We start from the raw sequence: 14615 nt of genomic DNA, 5'->3' as shown, positions 1-14615 counted from the left end.
GATGAGTGAGGTGAGTAAATTTCCCGATGACACCAAATTATTCAAAGTTGTTACATCCTAAGAGGATTGTGAGAAATTGCAAAACTGGGAGACTGGGCATGCAAATGGCAAATCAAATTTAATGTGGGAGAGTAACCCAAATTATAGCTACACAATGCAAGGTTCCACGTTAAGAGTCACCATTTAGGAAAAGGATCTAGACATCATCGTTGATACGTAGAAATCTTGTTCAGTGTGCAGGTGCAGCAGCAGCCAAGAAAGAAAATACAATGCTAGGAATTATTAGGAAAAGAATGGAGAATAAGAGTATCATAATGCCTCTAATTCACACCATGGTGCTTCCTCATCTTGAATATTGTGTGCAGTTTTGGTCATAACATCTCAAAAAAGATATAGCAGAATTAGAAAAGATACAGAGAAGGGCAACCAAAATGATAAAGGGGATGGAATGATTTCCCTATGAGGAAAGGTTAAAGAGGTTAGGAGTGAGGGATCAGCATTGGGAGACTTATGAGGAGAGGCTGAAGGATCTGACTGTACACCCTGAAAGGTAAAAGGCAGGGGGATATGATGCACAATCAAACCTTTTTCGTTGGAAAGAAATCATTAGAACTAGGGGTCATGAAATGAAACACCAGGGAGGTCAACTCAGAACCAATGTTAGGAAATATTTCTTCACAGAGAGGGTGGTGAATGCCCTTCCGGAAGAGGTGGTGAAGACTAAAACAGTCAAGGAATTCAAAGGGGCATGGAATAAACACTGTGGATGCTTAAGATTAAAGGTTAGAAATAAAGAAAAGTGTGTGAGGCTAACTTGCTGGTGTGGCAGTTACTACTCTTAAACAATATCAAGGCTTAATGCAACTCCATTATTGCTCTCTGCTTCAATGGCAGTGAGTAAAAAAGGGGAATTAGATTCAGACAGCAACCAACAAGTGCCCTAACTTTCTCTGTTTGGGGAACAAATAAACATGGGGGTAACTAGCTGTTGTAGCGCTTATTACCCTTAATCACCTTTAAAAAAAAAAAAAAAAAGCTAAAAACCTGGTTATTCAACCAAGCATTCACTTAATCCCATCCTAGTCTCTGCACCCCTTCCAGTTTCCATTACTCCATCCATTTAACCTTTATCCTCCCAACATACCTATAGCTTTCTCTGGTAAACCCAAACATTATACATTGTCATAACAATTGCTGCAACCACTAGGCCTTTTGACTGTCATACAGTTTTTGTAATATATTATGTAATATAGTTGCTATCTCAACAAAATTGTAAGTTCGCTGTATCCTTCCTGCTATTACTCTCACTTGGTCCCTTAGACCATTCCTTAGGATCCCCTGTTAATTGTAACTTTATCCTTCCTTTCTCTCTACTAGTTTTTTGGTTTCCCAGTTGTATGTGAACCGATGTGATATTCATTTGAATGTCTGTATATAAAAGTTATAAATAATAATAATAAAGGCCGGATTTTAATATCTATGCTTGGGCATAGATTTGTGCGCGCAACCCAGCACGCACAAATCTACGCCCGATTTTATAACATGCGCGCGCAGCCACGCGCATATTATAAAATCTGGGGTCGGCGCACGCAAGGGGGTGCACACTTGTGCACCTTGCGCATGCCGAGCCCTAGGGGAGCCCCAATGGCTTTTCCTATTCCCTCCTAGGCTGCGGCCTCGGAGGGAACTTTCTTTCCTCCTTCCCCTAACCTTTGTTCCATAAGTTGCGCCTGCCTCTGGGCAGGTGTAGGTTGTGCGTGCCGGCCAAGTGCCAGCGCACGATCCCCCGGCACAGCCACTGTGCTGGAGGCCTCTGTCCCGTCCCAGGACATAGGCACGTCGCCGGGCTTATGCAAAATAGGCTCTGTGCGCGTAACGCTTTTAAAATCTGCCCCTAAGCCTGGTACTTCTGATGCAACTCCAACATTGCTCTCTGATTTCATGGCAACGGTTAAGAGAAATTGGATTTGAACAGCATCCGAGGGCCTTGACTTTTACGGTCTGGTAAACTGATAAGCAAGGGGGTGACCTGCACAGTGCAGCAGATACTAGTAAAGCTTGCTGGGCACACTGAGTGGATCATTTGGTCTTTTTCTGCCGTCATTTCTATGTTTCTATGACTCTTCAGCTTGGAGAAGACGCGATAGAGGTCTATAAAATTAATGGAGTAGAATGAGTAAAAGTTAATAGTTTACTCTTTCAAAGAGTACAAAGACTAGGGGACACACAATGACGTTACTAGATGATACATGTAAAACTAAAAACAGTAAATAACTTTTTATTCAACACATAATTAAGCTCTGGAATTCATTGTCAGAGGATGTGGTGAAAACTATTAGTGTAGCTGCATTTAAAAAAAAAATTTGGATAAGTTTCTGGAGGAAAAGTCCATAAACAATTATTAAGGTGGACTTGGGGAAATTCACTCCTTATCCCTGGGATAAGCAGCTTGGAATCTATCTACCTTTTGGGATCCTGCTAGGTACTTGTGACCTAGATTGGCCACTGTTAGAAACAGGACACTGGACTTGATGGATCTTTAGTCTGACCCAGTATGGCAAGTCTTATGTTCTTATATTGTTGTTGAATTGTAACTGTTTTCTCGTGGCTTTCTGAGGGCCAGGGCCAAGGTCATGCTCAAGACACATTAAAGTATGGGTTCCAGATATTTGCTTTTTTTGCAGAATTTTCTGGTTGGCACCACAGCAGTGCATATAAATATAAAAGTCATATTGCAAGTCATATTTTTACCTCAGAAGACTGTGTTTTGAGCATCCTTTTTCATGTAACATCTGTTTATAAATGAATAATTTGTAATTGTGTGTGTGGGGGGAGAGCGTAATGGGGGGGGGGAGGACACAAGGCTGTAAGGTTCCCCTAGGGCAGGGATGGCGAACTCCAGTCTTCAAGTGCCACAAACAGGCCAGGTTTTCAAGATATTCAAACTGAATATGCATGGGAAAGATTTGCATACAATGGAGGCAGTGCATGCAAATCTTTCTCATGCATATTCATTGTAGCTATCCTAAAACTGGGCCTGTTTGTGGCACTTGAAGACTGGAGTTCGCCATCCTGCCCTAGGGCAATTAATATCCTTGCACTGGCCTTACATTGCTGTGCAAATATTTACTAGTCTCCCAACTCATGGCATCATGTTGTATGTAATGGGCGAGGATGCAGTTTTTTACTTGGTTATAGGTACCAACTAGCTTGGCTATGGCTCTAGTCATAGGTACTTAAGAAATACCAATTCAAAACCAAGACAACTTATTGGGGCATCCTGTTACCCTGATTATAAACTTGTTAAATGTAACTTTGTTCTTCCTTTTTCAATTTATAGTTTTTGTCACAGTTCCCCAATTCGATGTAAACCGATCTGATATGGTCTTTTAACCATGAAGGTCGGTAGTGTTAAATAAATTATCCTACCCTGATAGGACAATCCCATTCACACCTAGGGCATTTCAGTACCTGGGAAGTTTTTCTGTCCTTTATCACTGGCACGCCAGTCTTTAATATTACAATGTCTTAAAATTACACAAAGCTGTGTAAAAAAAAAATAAATTCATCTTTTGGAGTAGTTACATAGGGTGCATTCAGGAGCACCCTGGGACCACCATAGGATGAGGGTCTAAGCCTCCTTCAAGACATTGTCTTGTATGGCTGTCAAGGTGACATCTTCTTCACCTCTAGTATTTTTTTTTTCTAGTGTTTTCTTAACATAGTAATTACGGCAGAAAAAGACCAAAATGGTCCATCTAGTCTGTCCAGCAAGATTTTTCCAAGGTAGTAACTGCCACTCCGTGCAGGTTACCTCCAAGCTTTTTAATTTATTCCCAACCTCTAACCTTTAGGGATCCACAGTGTTTATCTCATGCCCCTTTGAAATCTTTCACAGTTTGTCTTCACTACTTCCTCCCTGGAGTTTCAAATTGTGACCCCTAATTCTACTAGCTTGTTTCCAATGGAAAAGGTTTGACGACCCTAGATCATTACAGACCTTCTGATACTTGAAAGGTTTTATCATATCACCCCTGATCCTCCTCTCCTCCATATTCAGGTTCTTCAACCTCTCCTTAAAAGTCATTCAATGGAGACCACCCACCATTTTGGTTGCCCTTCTCTGGACCACCTCCATCCTGTCTGTCTCCTTTCAGATACAGTCTCCAGAACTGAACACAGTACTCCAGATGAGGCCTCACCAAGGACCTGTACAAGAGAATTATCACTTCCCTTTTCCTACTAGATATTCCACATGTCTTTTCATGTGGATTCCTATATTTAGAATAGACTTAATCTCTGTAAATACTTCAAGTACTTCTCATTGCCTGACCTGATCATATTAGTATCTATAGGATTACTAACTGGTGCCATTATTTTTCAGGGCCACTGGATCCAGTTCTAGAGTTACTAAGCTGCTTGCAGGGACTTTTATCTCTAAATTGAGATACAAATTTTAAGTAACTTTATTGTCTGTGTGTGTATATATACATGTGGTTTGTTTGGGGTTTTTTTGTTTGTTTTTTTTTTTAACCATTTAGGATAAATAGGCCATAATTGGTTTTTCTTTTTTTTTTTTTTTAAGAAACAAATCATGCATGAATGTAGTGACCTAAAATGAGGACTGGATTGGTCTGAGGGACTAGACGAGAATGGAACCGGTTGATAACACCAAGCATCCTTCACCTTGTCGCTTTCCAACTTTCCAAAAAGCTTACATTGAAATGTGTATCTGCCGTGAGGGGTGGCATGTGGTGTGTGTGTGTGAGGGGGGGGGGTTCTTATTCTGAGTGATGTCCTTTTCTTGTAAAGCAACAAATCTTAACAGCTAAGAAGCAATATTTAAAGCACCCGCACATACAAGGCTTTCTCCTTTACTTTTCCGCAGGGAAACTGGAGATTTACCAAAATAAAGGCAATTCTCTCCAGAAGGCAGAGAAATGACACAATAGTAATGATTTCAGCAGGGCTTAATTTGTGGGGGAATGGCCTAGTATGTAGTTCCTGCACTTATTTTCAGGCTTAAGAGGCAGAGCAGCCAGGGGTGTTCTGCTCCAGCCCCCACTTCTCCTCCTGTATTGCAGTAAACAGAAGGGGGGAGAGAGGGGTGATACTGAAGCAGGCATTGCAGAGCAAAGGAAAGGTACAAAAAGGGTTTGAATTAGCACAAACATGAAACTTCTAAGCAATAGTGCCATTTGTCAAGGCTTCACCCTAGCCTTGATAAATGGCACTACTGCTCACAACTTTCAAAACTCTGCTAATTCAACCCCTTTTTGTGTCCATTACTAGAGTTGCCAACTGCCCAGTTTTGAACCAGATAGTCTGCTTTTCTGTTCACTTATGCAGTGTCTGGTCAGAAGTACTGACTGGATGCTAAAAATATGTCTCCTGCAGAGATGCTTTGAAAATTGCCCTTTTTTAAGACCAGCCAGTGCCATTGGTTTTTAAGATCTAACAGGTTGTTTTTTTTTCTGATTTTTGAAACCTATTTAACAACGAAAAGCGATTAGTCTAAAAAACCAGAATGGTGGATCATAGGAGCACAACATATTGAGCAATGTCTAAAAATAATGCAGTTTGTGCAGTCAGTTCTGCACGAAGTATAGATGGTATTGAACTGTAAAATTTGTGTTACCGTAATTTTTTTGTTTTCCCCCCAGGTGTTAAAACATCGTTTGTAGTGCCTTGGAAATTTGAAGAGACGGAACATGAAGAGCCTGAAAGCAAAGTTCAGGAAGAGCGATGTAAGTACCCTGTGACTCAGACTGGCCGATTAAGGTTTGTTAGTTTGCACTAGAAAAACAGTCCTTCACTCCCACCTTGATAAGGTTGCGGGTTAATGAACTACTGGGAGGCAGGCAGACTTTATCCATTTTCATGTAATTACTTGGCCTACATTTCTCACCAGTGGAATGAGTCTCTTGTTTCAAACCACTGTTTCTTAATGCTTATGCTACAGTCAGATAAATATTTTTTGATTAACAGCTCTTTGTTTGAATATGTAATTGAGGTGGTTGACATTATGGAAAACATCCCCCTGTAAAGACAAACTGGCAGAGAAATAATAAATGCTTGTTCTTGCCCCTTGAATACCTGTGTTCAGATCTTGGTGCACCATAAACCTTGGCAAAGGACTCTTGTCATTTTAGCACATGGATGTTTTCTTAACTTGTGCTGGACAGCATATGCCCTGAAGCCAGATCTCTAGGATCCTGGAGAAATAAAGTGAGGTTTACCTTCTTTCATAGTATATATTGTTCACATACACAACATATGCATTTCTGAAAAGGGGAAGGGGTGTTTCTTACTCTTGGGATCAATTGTATATTGGTTACTGCTTAGGTTTTGAATGTGACCAAACAATCTTATTTCATTTTTGTTTATTAATTTTATTATACTTTTATCCTTTCAATGTTTGTTTTATTATTGATGTATTTATTTTTTATATTTTATTTTATATACCTCCTGATATATTTATTTTCTATTTTGTAAACTGCTGTGATTGAATATATATAAATAAAAAAAAATAAATCCAGCTAGATACTCTTACAATTATTGGGACACTAGGCAGGGGTGGGTTTATTGATACAGCGTAGACAAATGACTATGGGCGCCACCCTGCAATTTGAGTCACTTGTTTTACATCATCAGCGGTAGTGTTGTACATTCTCAAAGGGTAGAGGCAGAGGCGGTTCTATAATGAGGCAGGGTGAGGCAGCTGCTTCAGGCGGCAGAATTCTGAGGTGGCAAAAAATGCCCTGTAGCATCTGCCTCAGTGCCTCACATGAACCAGTTTCCAGAGCGCATACGAAGACATTTAAAAACAGAGGTAACGTCCTACATCACTGAGCCTACGAGCAGTTAGTGAAGCACTACAGTACGTGAGCTGAAGGCAGCAAAGGTATGACTGCTTTGCTCCCCTTGCTGATTTCACCTTACTGAAGTCACAATGCAATTTGCTGTTTGTACTGCGTACTGCCTGAGTGCTGTCCCCATGGGATAAAAAGCTAAACAAGCCATTATTATTTTTAAAAAGTTGATGGGCGGTACAGGTTAGGTTCTAAAGTTTCTGCTGATACTCAGCGGCTCGGCGGGGGCCCGAGGGAAAGGAAGAGCAGTAGAGCACAGATTGCCAATGCCTGGTGTCGGAGAGGGAAGGTGGGGCCTTGGGGGTGCGACCGGATGGGAGAGTTGATTGGAGGCAGTGGCTGGCAGCATTGCAGGCAGGCAGCACTCAGGGACCAGGGTTGAGACAGGACAGCAGCCAGAAGGGAGCAGAGCAGAAGACAAAATAAAAGCAAGTCAGTAAGCTGGTGACAAACTCCCACTGGAGCCTCTTGAATTTAGTCAAACAACTCTCCAGCCTCTTCCTGCTCCTGGAAAAGAAAGAGAGAGGGGGAGGGGTGGAGTGACAATGACTAGAGAGAGAGGAAAGAGAAACTGGTCTGGGGCAGGGGGTGACAGAGTGACTGGAGAGAGGAAAGAGAGGCTGGTCTGAGGGGAGGTGGTGGCAGTGACAGAGAGAGACTGATCTATGGGGACGGGGGTGACAATGATTGGTGAGAGAGACTGGTATGGGGAAGGAATGGCAGTGGCTGGTGAGGGGGTGACAGTGACTGAGCGAGAGAATGATCTAGGGGGGAGGGGTGAAAATGATTGAGAGATTGGTATGGGGAGGAATGACAGTGACTGGTGAGAGGGAGACTTGTCTGGGAGGAGACCTTATCCCAATGTGGCCCGAAGATATGTGGAAGCCCTGAGAGAGAGTGTGTGTGCGTGCACATGCATGTGATAGAGCAGAAGCCTGTATGTGTGTGTGTGTGTGTGTATGAGAGAGCAGGAGCCTTGTGCGTGTACAAGAGTGACAGCCTGTGAGTGTGTGTGAAAGAAAGATCATGTATAAGTGCTTGTGTGTATGTGAGAGCCTGGTCACACATCACACACATGTGTGAGGGAGTGAGACAGTCTGTGTATGTGAGAGAGAGGGAGTGTGTGTGTGAGTATGGACGTATGTATGAGAAGGAGTGTGTGTGTGAGAGAATAAACATATGTTTGTGTCAGAGAGGATAAAGTTTGTGCATCCCCCAGCTGGGGGATGCACAAACTTTATTGTAATGTGTTACAGCCAATTTTCCAGATACTGTTTAATGTCAGGCCAAGGTATGCATAGTCTAAGGGTGTGTTCTGTTTCTTGGTTAGAGAAAATTAGAAATTTGTGTTGGGGGTATTTTGGTTCACTTATGCCAGTGATGTCAGCAATGGAGTGACGGGGGGGGGGGGGAGGAAAGTGTGCCCATCATTGCTAATCCATGTCAATCTGGGAGGGGGAAGGGATTTCCCTTTTGGGTGTCAGCGGGGGCAGGGGGAGGAAAGCGCCATCTTGTTCCTTGCCTCAGTTAGCAGGTTGCCTTGAATGGCCCCTGGGTAGAGGTCAGCCAGCTGTTCACATGCCTAAAGGGAGCCAGAGTGTAACTCTGCCGCTTGCACTAGATCCGCAATCTCTCTATGTATCTACAGACTGCGTCTGATGCATTGTTAACTTTTCCATATTACTGAACTCTGGAGGCAAAAGAAGCCAAGGTACCTCTTCAGTTTTGGGGGGTTTTTTTTGTTTTGGTTTTTTTTCGCACCAGCAGCTTGCTGTAAATTCTGTTACATTATTTATAAAATTCTGCAGCAAAGTCTTAGATTCTGTGGTATATTTGCAGAAATTGTTTAATATGCACAAAATCCTTCAATGTTAAAGCATTTTTTAATTTTAAAAAAAGTTTTGCATGTTTTGTTATCTTTTCTTTCAGTTTTCCTTCAATTTTTTCACTTTTTTTTTCATTTTTCTTCCTTTTCCTCTGCAGCCACTCTTGGCCTGGTTCTCTCTCTCTCCCCACTCTCATTTGAATCTCTTCTTCACTCACCTCCTTTCAATCTCTCCTTCCCTCCTGCACTCCCATTCATGATTTCTCTCTTTCCCCAACACCCACACTTTATCCTCTTTTTTTCTTTCTTTCCTGTTGGTTTCTTTTCATTTCAGTATCACCTTTCACTCCCTCCCTTTTCTCTTCTCCTCAGTTATGCTGGTGCTGTGCTACTCTGTGTAGTACTCCTAAGCTGAGTGGTGTCACGCCAGCAATAATTATGTATTCTCAGTTTACCTCAAGAACACAAACCACCGCAGGTGCTGCATGGCGCGAAGCCAATAAATGGAGTAGCGCTGAGGGACCTGAATAGTCTGCAGTCATTGAAAGCGGGAGCGGCAGGTAATGGCAGCATGGATGGAGAGAAAGAAATAAGATGAGGGTAGGGGAAGCAGGGCGGGGGATGTAGGCGACATCTAGGCTAATTGCCATGATTCTGTTGCCTCAAAATTGCAGCAGATTGGGTGACTTTTTTTGTGTGGGACAGTTCCTATGCCACTAGTAATGTGTCCTTAAACTTTTCCCTCAGATTCTCACTTACCCTCTCCCTTTTGGTTATATTGGGGAATATGGTGGTGCAGAACAAGATGACACTGTTTTGCCTTTTCCTTTAAGTATGTGGAGAGATGACCCCCCCCCCCCCTCCCCGGGGAGTGTTTTCAATGAACCAGCAAATACTTTGAGTGCAGCTGTCTGCCCTTATAACAACCTGAGCTGTCAAACCCATTCTGTCAAGTCAACAAGGCAGTGGGTTTTACTCCAGGTATTTCCTGATTCCCAAGAAAGCAGGAGATCTGTTCTGTCCTGGACTTTGAGGGCTTTGAAACAGGTTCCTCGTAAGGGAAAGTTCAAGATGGTTTCACTGGGTGCCCTAATCTCTCTCCTAAGAAGGAGGGACTGGCTTTGCTCTCTCGACCTAAAGGACGCCTACGCTCATATTGTAATCTCTCATAGCCATCGGAAGTACCTCCAATTTGTGGTGGGAGACGAGCATTTTCAGTATCGCGTACTACCCTTCGGCCTAGCGTACTCACCCTGCATCTTCATAAAGTGCCTACTGGTGGTGGCTGTTTCTCTTTGAAGGCAGTGGGTGCAGGTTTTCCCATACCTGGTTGATTGGCTCATCAAAAGTGCCACCAGGCCAGGAGCACTGCAGTCTCTTCAATCCTCCATCCGGGTTTTGGAGGGCCTGGGGTTTTCTGATCAACTACCCGAAGTCCCACCTGGTTCCATCCCTACAGCTGGATTTCATTGGGGCCAGGTTCAACACGGGTTGAGCCAGAGCATTTTTGCCCTGGGACAGGGCACTGACTCTGGTGTCCCTGATGGGGCAATCTGAGTCGCCAGGCCTCTGCCCACGAGATGCTTCGTCTGCTGGGGCCACATGGCAGCAACAGTCCATGTTACGCCCTTTGCTTGGCTGCATGTGTATGGCACAGTGGACTCTGCGGTCCCAGTGGCATCAGGTGACTCAGGACCTTTGGTTGACATCACTTTCACCCTGCAACTTCGAGAGTCCTTATTGTGGTGGTAGACCCAGTCCAACTTGGAGGTAGGGATACTGTTTCTCCTCCTTAAGTCATTCTCACTACAGATGCCTCCCACCTGGGTTGAGGAGCCCATGTTGCGGATCTCTGCATCCAGGGTTGGTGGTCCTCGCAGGAGGAGCGATATCTGATAAACTTCCTGGAGCTCCATGCAAGCTGGTATGCTTTATGGGTGTTCTGGGACTGCCTAACCAACAAGGTGGTTTTGGTTCAGATGGACAACAGGTGGCAATGTGGTACCAGAACAAGCAGGTAGGCACAAGGTTATTCCTCCTCTTTCAAGAAGTGGTCCAGAATCTGGTCCTGGGCTCTGTCCCAGGAGATCCTCCTTCATGCCATGTACTTGCCAGGAACCGTGAATGGGGTGGAGGATGTTCTGAGTCACACTTTCCGCCCCCCCCATCAGGAATGGTCCCTAAAGCAGGAGGTTGTGGATCATATCTTCCTCCTCTGGGGGATCCTAGAGTTGGATCTCTGTTTCCCCTTGCAACAGGAAGATGGAGCAATTCTGCTCCCTGTTCAGGGGGAACAGCAAGCCGACATCAGATGCCTTCGCTCACCACTGGGGCTCAGGTGTCCTGTACATATACCCTCCATTTCTGCTAAGACTACTGAAGCTCCAACAGGCCCTGGGAACCATGATCTTAATCACACCCTATTGGCTGAGACAGATCTGGTTCTTAACTTCTGCAGGACCTTTCCTTCCATGCTCTGATCAGTCTGGGGACCTCTCCAGACCTGATCACTCAGGATCTCGGCAGGCTACACCATTGCAACCTCAGAGCCTTATCTCTCATGGCATGGATGTTGAAAGGATGACCTTGAAGACCCTGGGCCTCTCAGAAGAGGTGTCCTGGTGGAGTCCAGGAAGCCTTCCAATAGGAAGTCTTACAATCTGAAGTGGAAGAGGTTCTCAGTTTGGTGTAAAGGACCGGGTTGTATCCACTCTCCTGTTCCACCTCATCGCTTCAATGAATTGGATAACTGAGTAGGCCTTTTGGAATCAGACAATAAATCTTTAAAAGAAATAAATGCTTCCCTTAAATTTGAAGTGGCTTAGACATACTGCTCTGCAGCAAAATATACTTAAAGAAAACCAATATCTTTCATCTTGACTGGAGCAGCTTGAAAACCAAGTTAGAAGGAAAAACCTTTTGATATATTAATTTTCCTAAGGACCCTGGATTATCTCTTAAAGATATGTTGAGAAAATACTTTTCAGAAGTTTTAAAAATACCTGAACAAACTTTGCCTATTACTTTGAGGATTTATTATTTACCGCCCTATAAAAAGTTTGTCAGCTGACAAGAATATGCAGGCCCTGTCCCAATTAGACCACCGGACTTGAATTTGACTACAATCCTTGAATCTTCTGCGACTGATATGGTTACACCAGCTACTTTAATTGCTGTTTTTCTCTTAGAATCAGATCGAGACTGGATTCTAAAACTTTTTTTGCCATCGACGGAATTGTTTTTGAATCTTCAAGTTTATCCTGACATTTCCAGACAAACTCAGAAGAAGAGAAGGCAATTTTTGTTGCTAAGACTTCAAGTCTTGGAATTAGGCCCTTTTCTTGTTCTCAAGTTCCCTTGCAAATGCCTTATAAAATACCAGAGTATTTCATGTGTTTTTTCATTCTTCACTGTTTAGTTTTTTTTTTTTTTTTTTGAGTGATAAGTGTCCTCAATCAGCGGATACTTCTCCTTTGCTAGCTGAGAATGGCTCAGAATACCAGACATGATCCATATTAACTATTTAATTTTCCCCTGTTGCTAGTCTTTCTTTATATATTGTGATTGGAATCTTATTCCTTCCTTTCTTTCCTACGGTTATGTTAGGATCCTCCCTATAGAGGACTTTAGAATGTAATGAGCCAGGAGAAATGTTTTTATATATCTTTTTATATTGTTCCTTTCATTGTGTTTTCACTGTCTTATGGTTTACTGATTAAGTTTAACCTTGATGTATATTTGAAAATGAACATATAAAGAATAAAAAATAAAAAAAACCCTTCCAAATTCAATGAAGCCAACTTTTATACCACCTTCAAAACTCATTCCTTTTGGTGGCAGAGTCCTACTTAGAGGAATATAGTGAAACCTGACAAATGGCACAGTAATAAGGTTTAATGTTGACTCTACTAATAATAGTACCAACTTAAGTCCGCTTGGCATCTGACCCCCTTGATTTTTAGATGGGGGCCTAAAAGCCTGGCTATTTGAAAGCTTGTATAATTTATTTAATAATAATTTAGCTATACTCTCATTAGAATCTATCTAGTTTAACATGCCCTTTTTTTTTATTCTATTGATTATGCATATTGCTTGCTTTTTGACTGTGTATTGATTGATTAATGGATTCCTTTTTCATGTTTAGATATTTTATTTGATTATTCTTGATCATTTTTATTTTCATGTTTGTTTATACTTTCTAGCCTCTTTTTAAATGCCAAATTGTTTTTATATATACATTTTATAGTACATTGTATTATATTATGAATTACTTTCATTTGCTGAACAATTTTCCTGGAAAAGCAGAATACAAGTGATAAAAAAAACCCAAACCAATTGTTCTGAATGCCTCTTCAGTGCAATTTGTAGGACAGCAGCTTTCCTTATTCAGCCTGTTGTCACATGAACTGTTGTCTAGGCAGCAGAAGCTAGCTTTAGTCTGTTCCTTTTGTGGGACCTCCCACATGGAAATCAAATGGCTTGAAGACTGGGCGGGGGGGGGAAGTATTGTCACCCCCCCCTTCCCCCAACTGTTAAGAGAAAAATCTCTCCTTTCTTAGTTCTGTCTGCAAGGGCCCCTTCTCCTTCTCACATAGCACAAAGACTGGCTTAGAATAATTTATATTCTTAATTGTCAGGAACTTATCAGTTACAGCAATTTGTAAAACAAAAGTTAAAGTAGCAAAATTAAGAGTTCTTTCTCTGTTACATATTGTATAAGACTAGATCACGATACTGATATCTCATTAAGATTTTTCCATACAGGATAACAAGTCAGCAGATTAGCTACACCCATATCTGGTGGCATCACTATATTGATCTGATATTGATTGGAAATTGGCGGCAAAATAGTGGATTTGTGTGATCTTGCATTAGACTAGATTGTGAGATAATTATATCAATCTATACTACTGCTGACATGGGAGAATTATTTTTTAGTTGTTACAGTTATGAATTTGGGTGGAGCCTCCTCTGCTTGGACTCAGGCTCACAATAAGAGGTCAGTGTCTTACAGATGAAATATCTTTTCACTACCAGTTGACACCCTTTTCCCTTCTGGCTCTGTTTCTGATATCCAAGGTTAAACAAATGTTCTACAAACAGCTGGAATTTTCTTTCTTTTTTTTTTTTTTTTTGGGGGGGTTGGCCAAATCTCTGCAGTTTGACAGGCCTTAAGAGCCACAGACACTGGATTTACGGTTTTGCCACTCCTAGGCACTGTTGGTGCTGTTGCCACCACCCTCTTTACTCTCTAACAGGGTAAGAAAACAGAGAGCAGAAGGTCTTAGGCACAGCTCCACAGTTTCTTGCAGCAGTTCAGTGGTAGATTGTGTGGCAAAAAAAAAAGAAATTTTTGAAGCGAATTGACAATCATTTTATCCTTTTGGTTAAGGATAGTAAGAATTATGTTAAGAATAACAACTGCTGCTCTGTGCACCTTTTATCTTCATTTTCAACCTCTAGCCTTTAAAAGGAGGAGATCTCAGGGGGTGGGGAGAGGACCAGGAATGGGGTGAGAAGAAGAAAGTGAGAGGGTAAGGATAGGGGGAGGGGCGTGTGAGAAAGAAAGGACTGAGGATGTGGAAGATCGAGGAATGGGGGTAGAGATCAGGAATCTAGAATGGAAGAGGGAGGAAGGTTCTGAGATTGAGGAAGGGGAGGTTGAGAGCAAGAGGAGTTGGGGGGGGGGGGGGGGGGGGCTGGGTTTTCAGGATCTGGAGAGGTAAGAAGGAAATGAGGTTCCAATATCTAGACGAAAGAATGTAAGGTCAAGAGAGAGGGAGGGGAAGAAGCAGGTGTCCCTACCATGCTTTTTTTCCCCCCTTGTATTCCTCTCTAACATCCCACTCAATCTGGCGTGCATACACATGAACAGATCTGGCAACAGTCCCTTCTCTCAGCCTCTCCCTCACCCTCCA

General features: G+C 42.6%; 1 protein-coding gene across 4 annotated transcripts in view; it reads left to right on the top strand.

Annotated features, from left to right (window-relative positions):
- RAI14 (retinoic acid induced 14) overlaps positions 1–14615 on the top strand; it is a 409994-nt gene that overhangs the window by 44156 nt on the left and 351223 nt on the right. For all 4 annotated transcript variants that reach the window (XM_029579046.1, XM_029579067.1, XM_029579038.1 and 1 more), the window contains exon 2: positions 5664–5747. In XM_029579046.1, coding sequence (XP_029434906.1) covers positions 5712–5747 — 36 coding nt within the window. In that variant the 5' untranslated portion in view covers positions 5664–5711. The remainder of the gene's footprint in view (positions 1–5663; positions 5748–14615) is intronic.

The sequence above is a fragment of the Rhinatrema bivittatum genome, chromosome 1 (assembly GCF_901001135.1).
Source record: "Rhinatrema bivittatum chromosome 1, aRhiBiv1.1, whole genome shotgun sequence".
NCBI lineage: Eukaryota > Metazoa > Chordata > Amphibia > Gymnophiona > Rhinatrematidae > Rhinatrema > Rhinatrema bivittatum.
The sequence above is the reverse complement of the archived record's forward strand: the minus strand, read 5'-3'. Positions and strand labels throughout refer to the sequence as shown.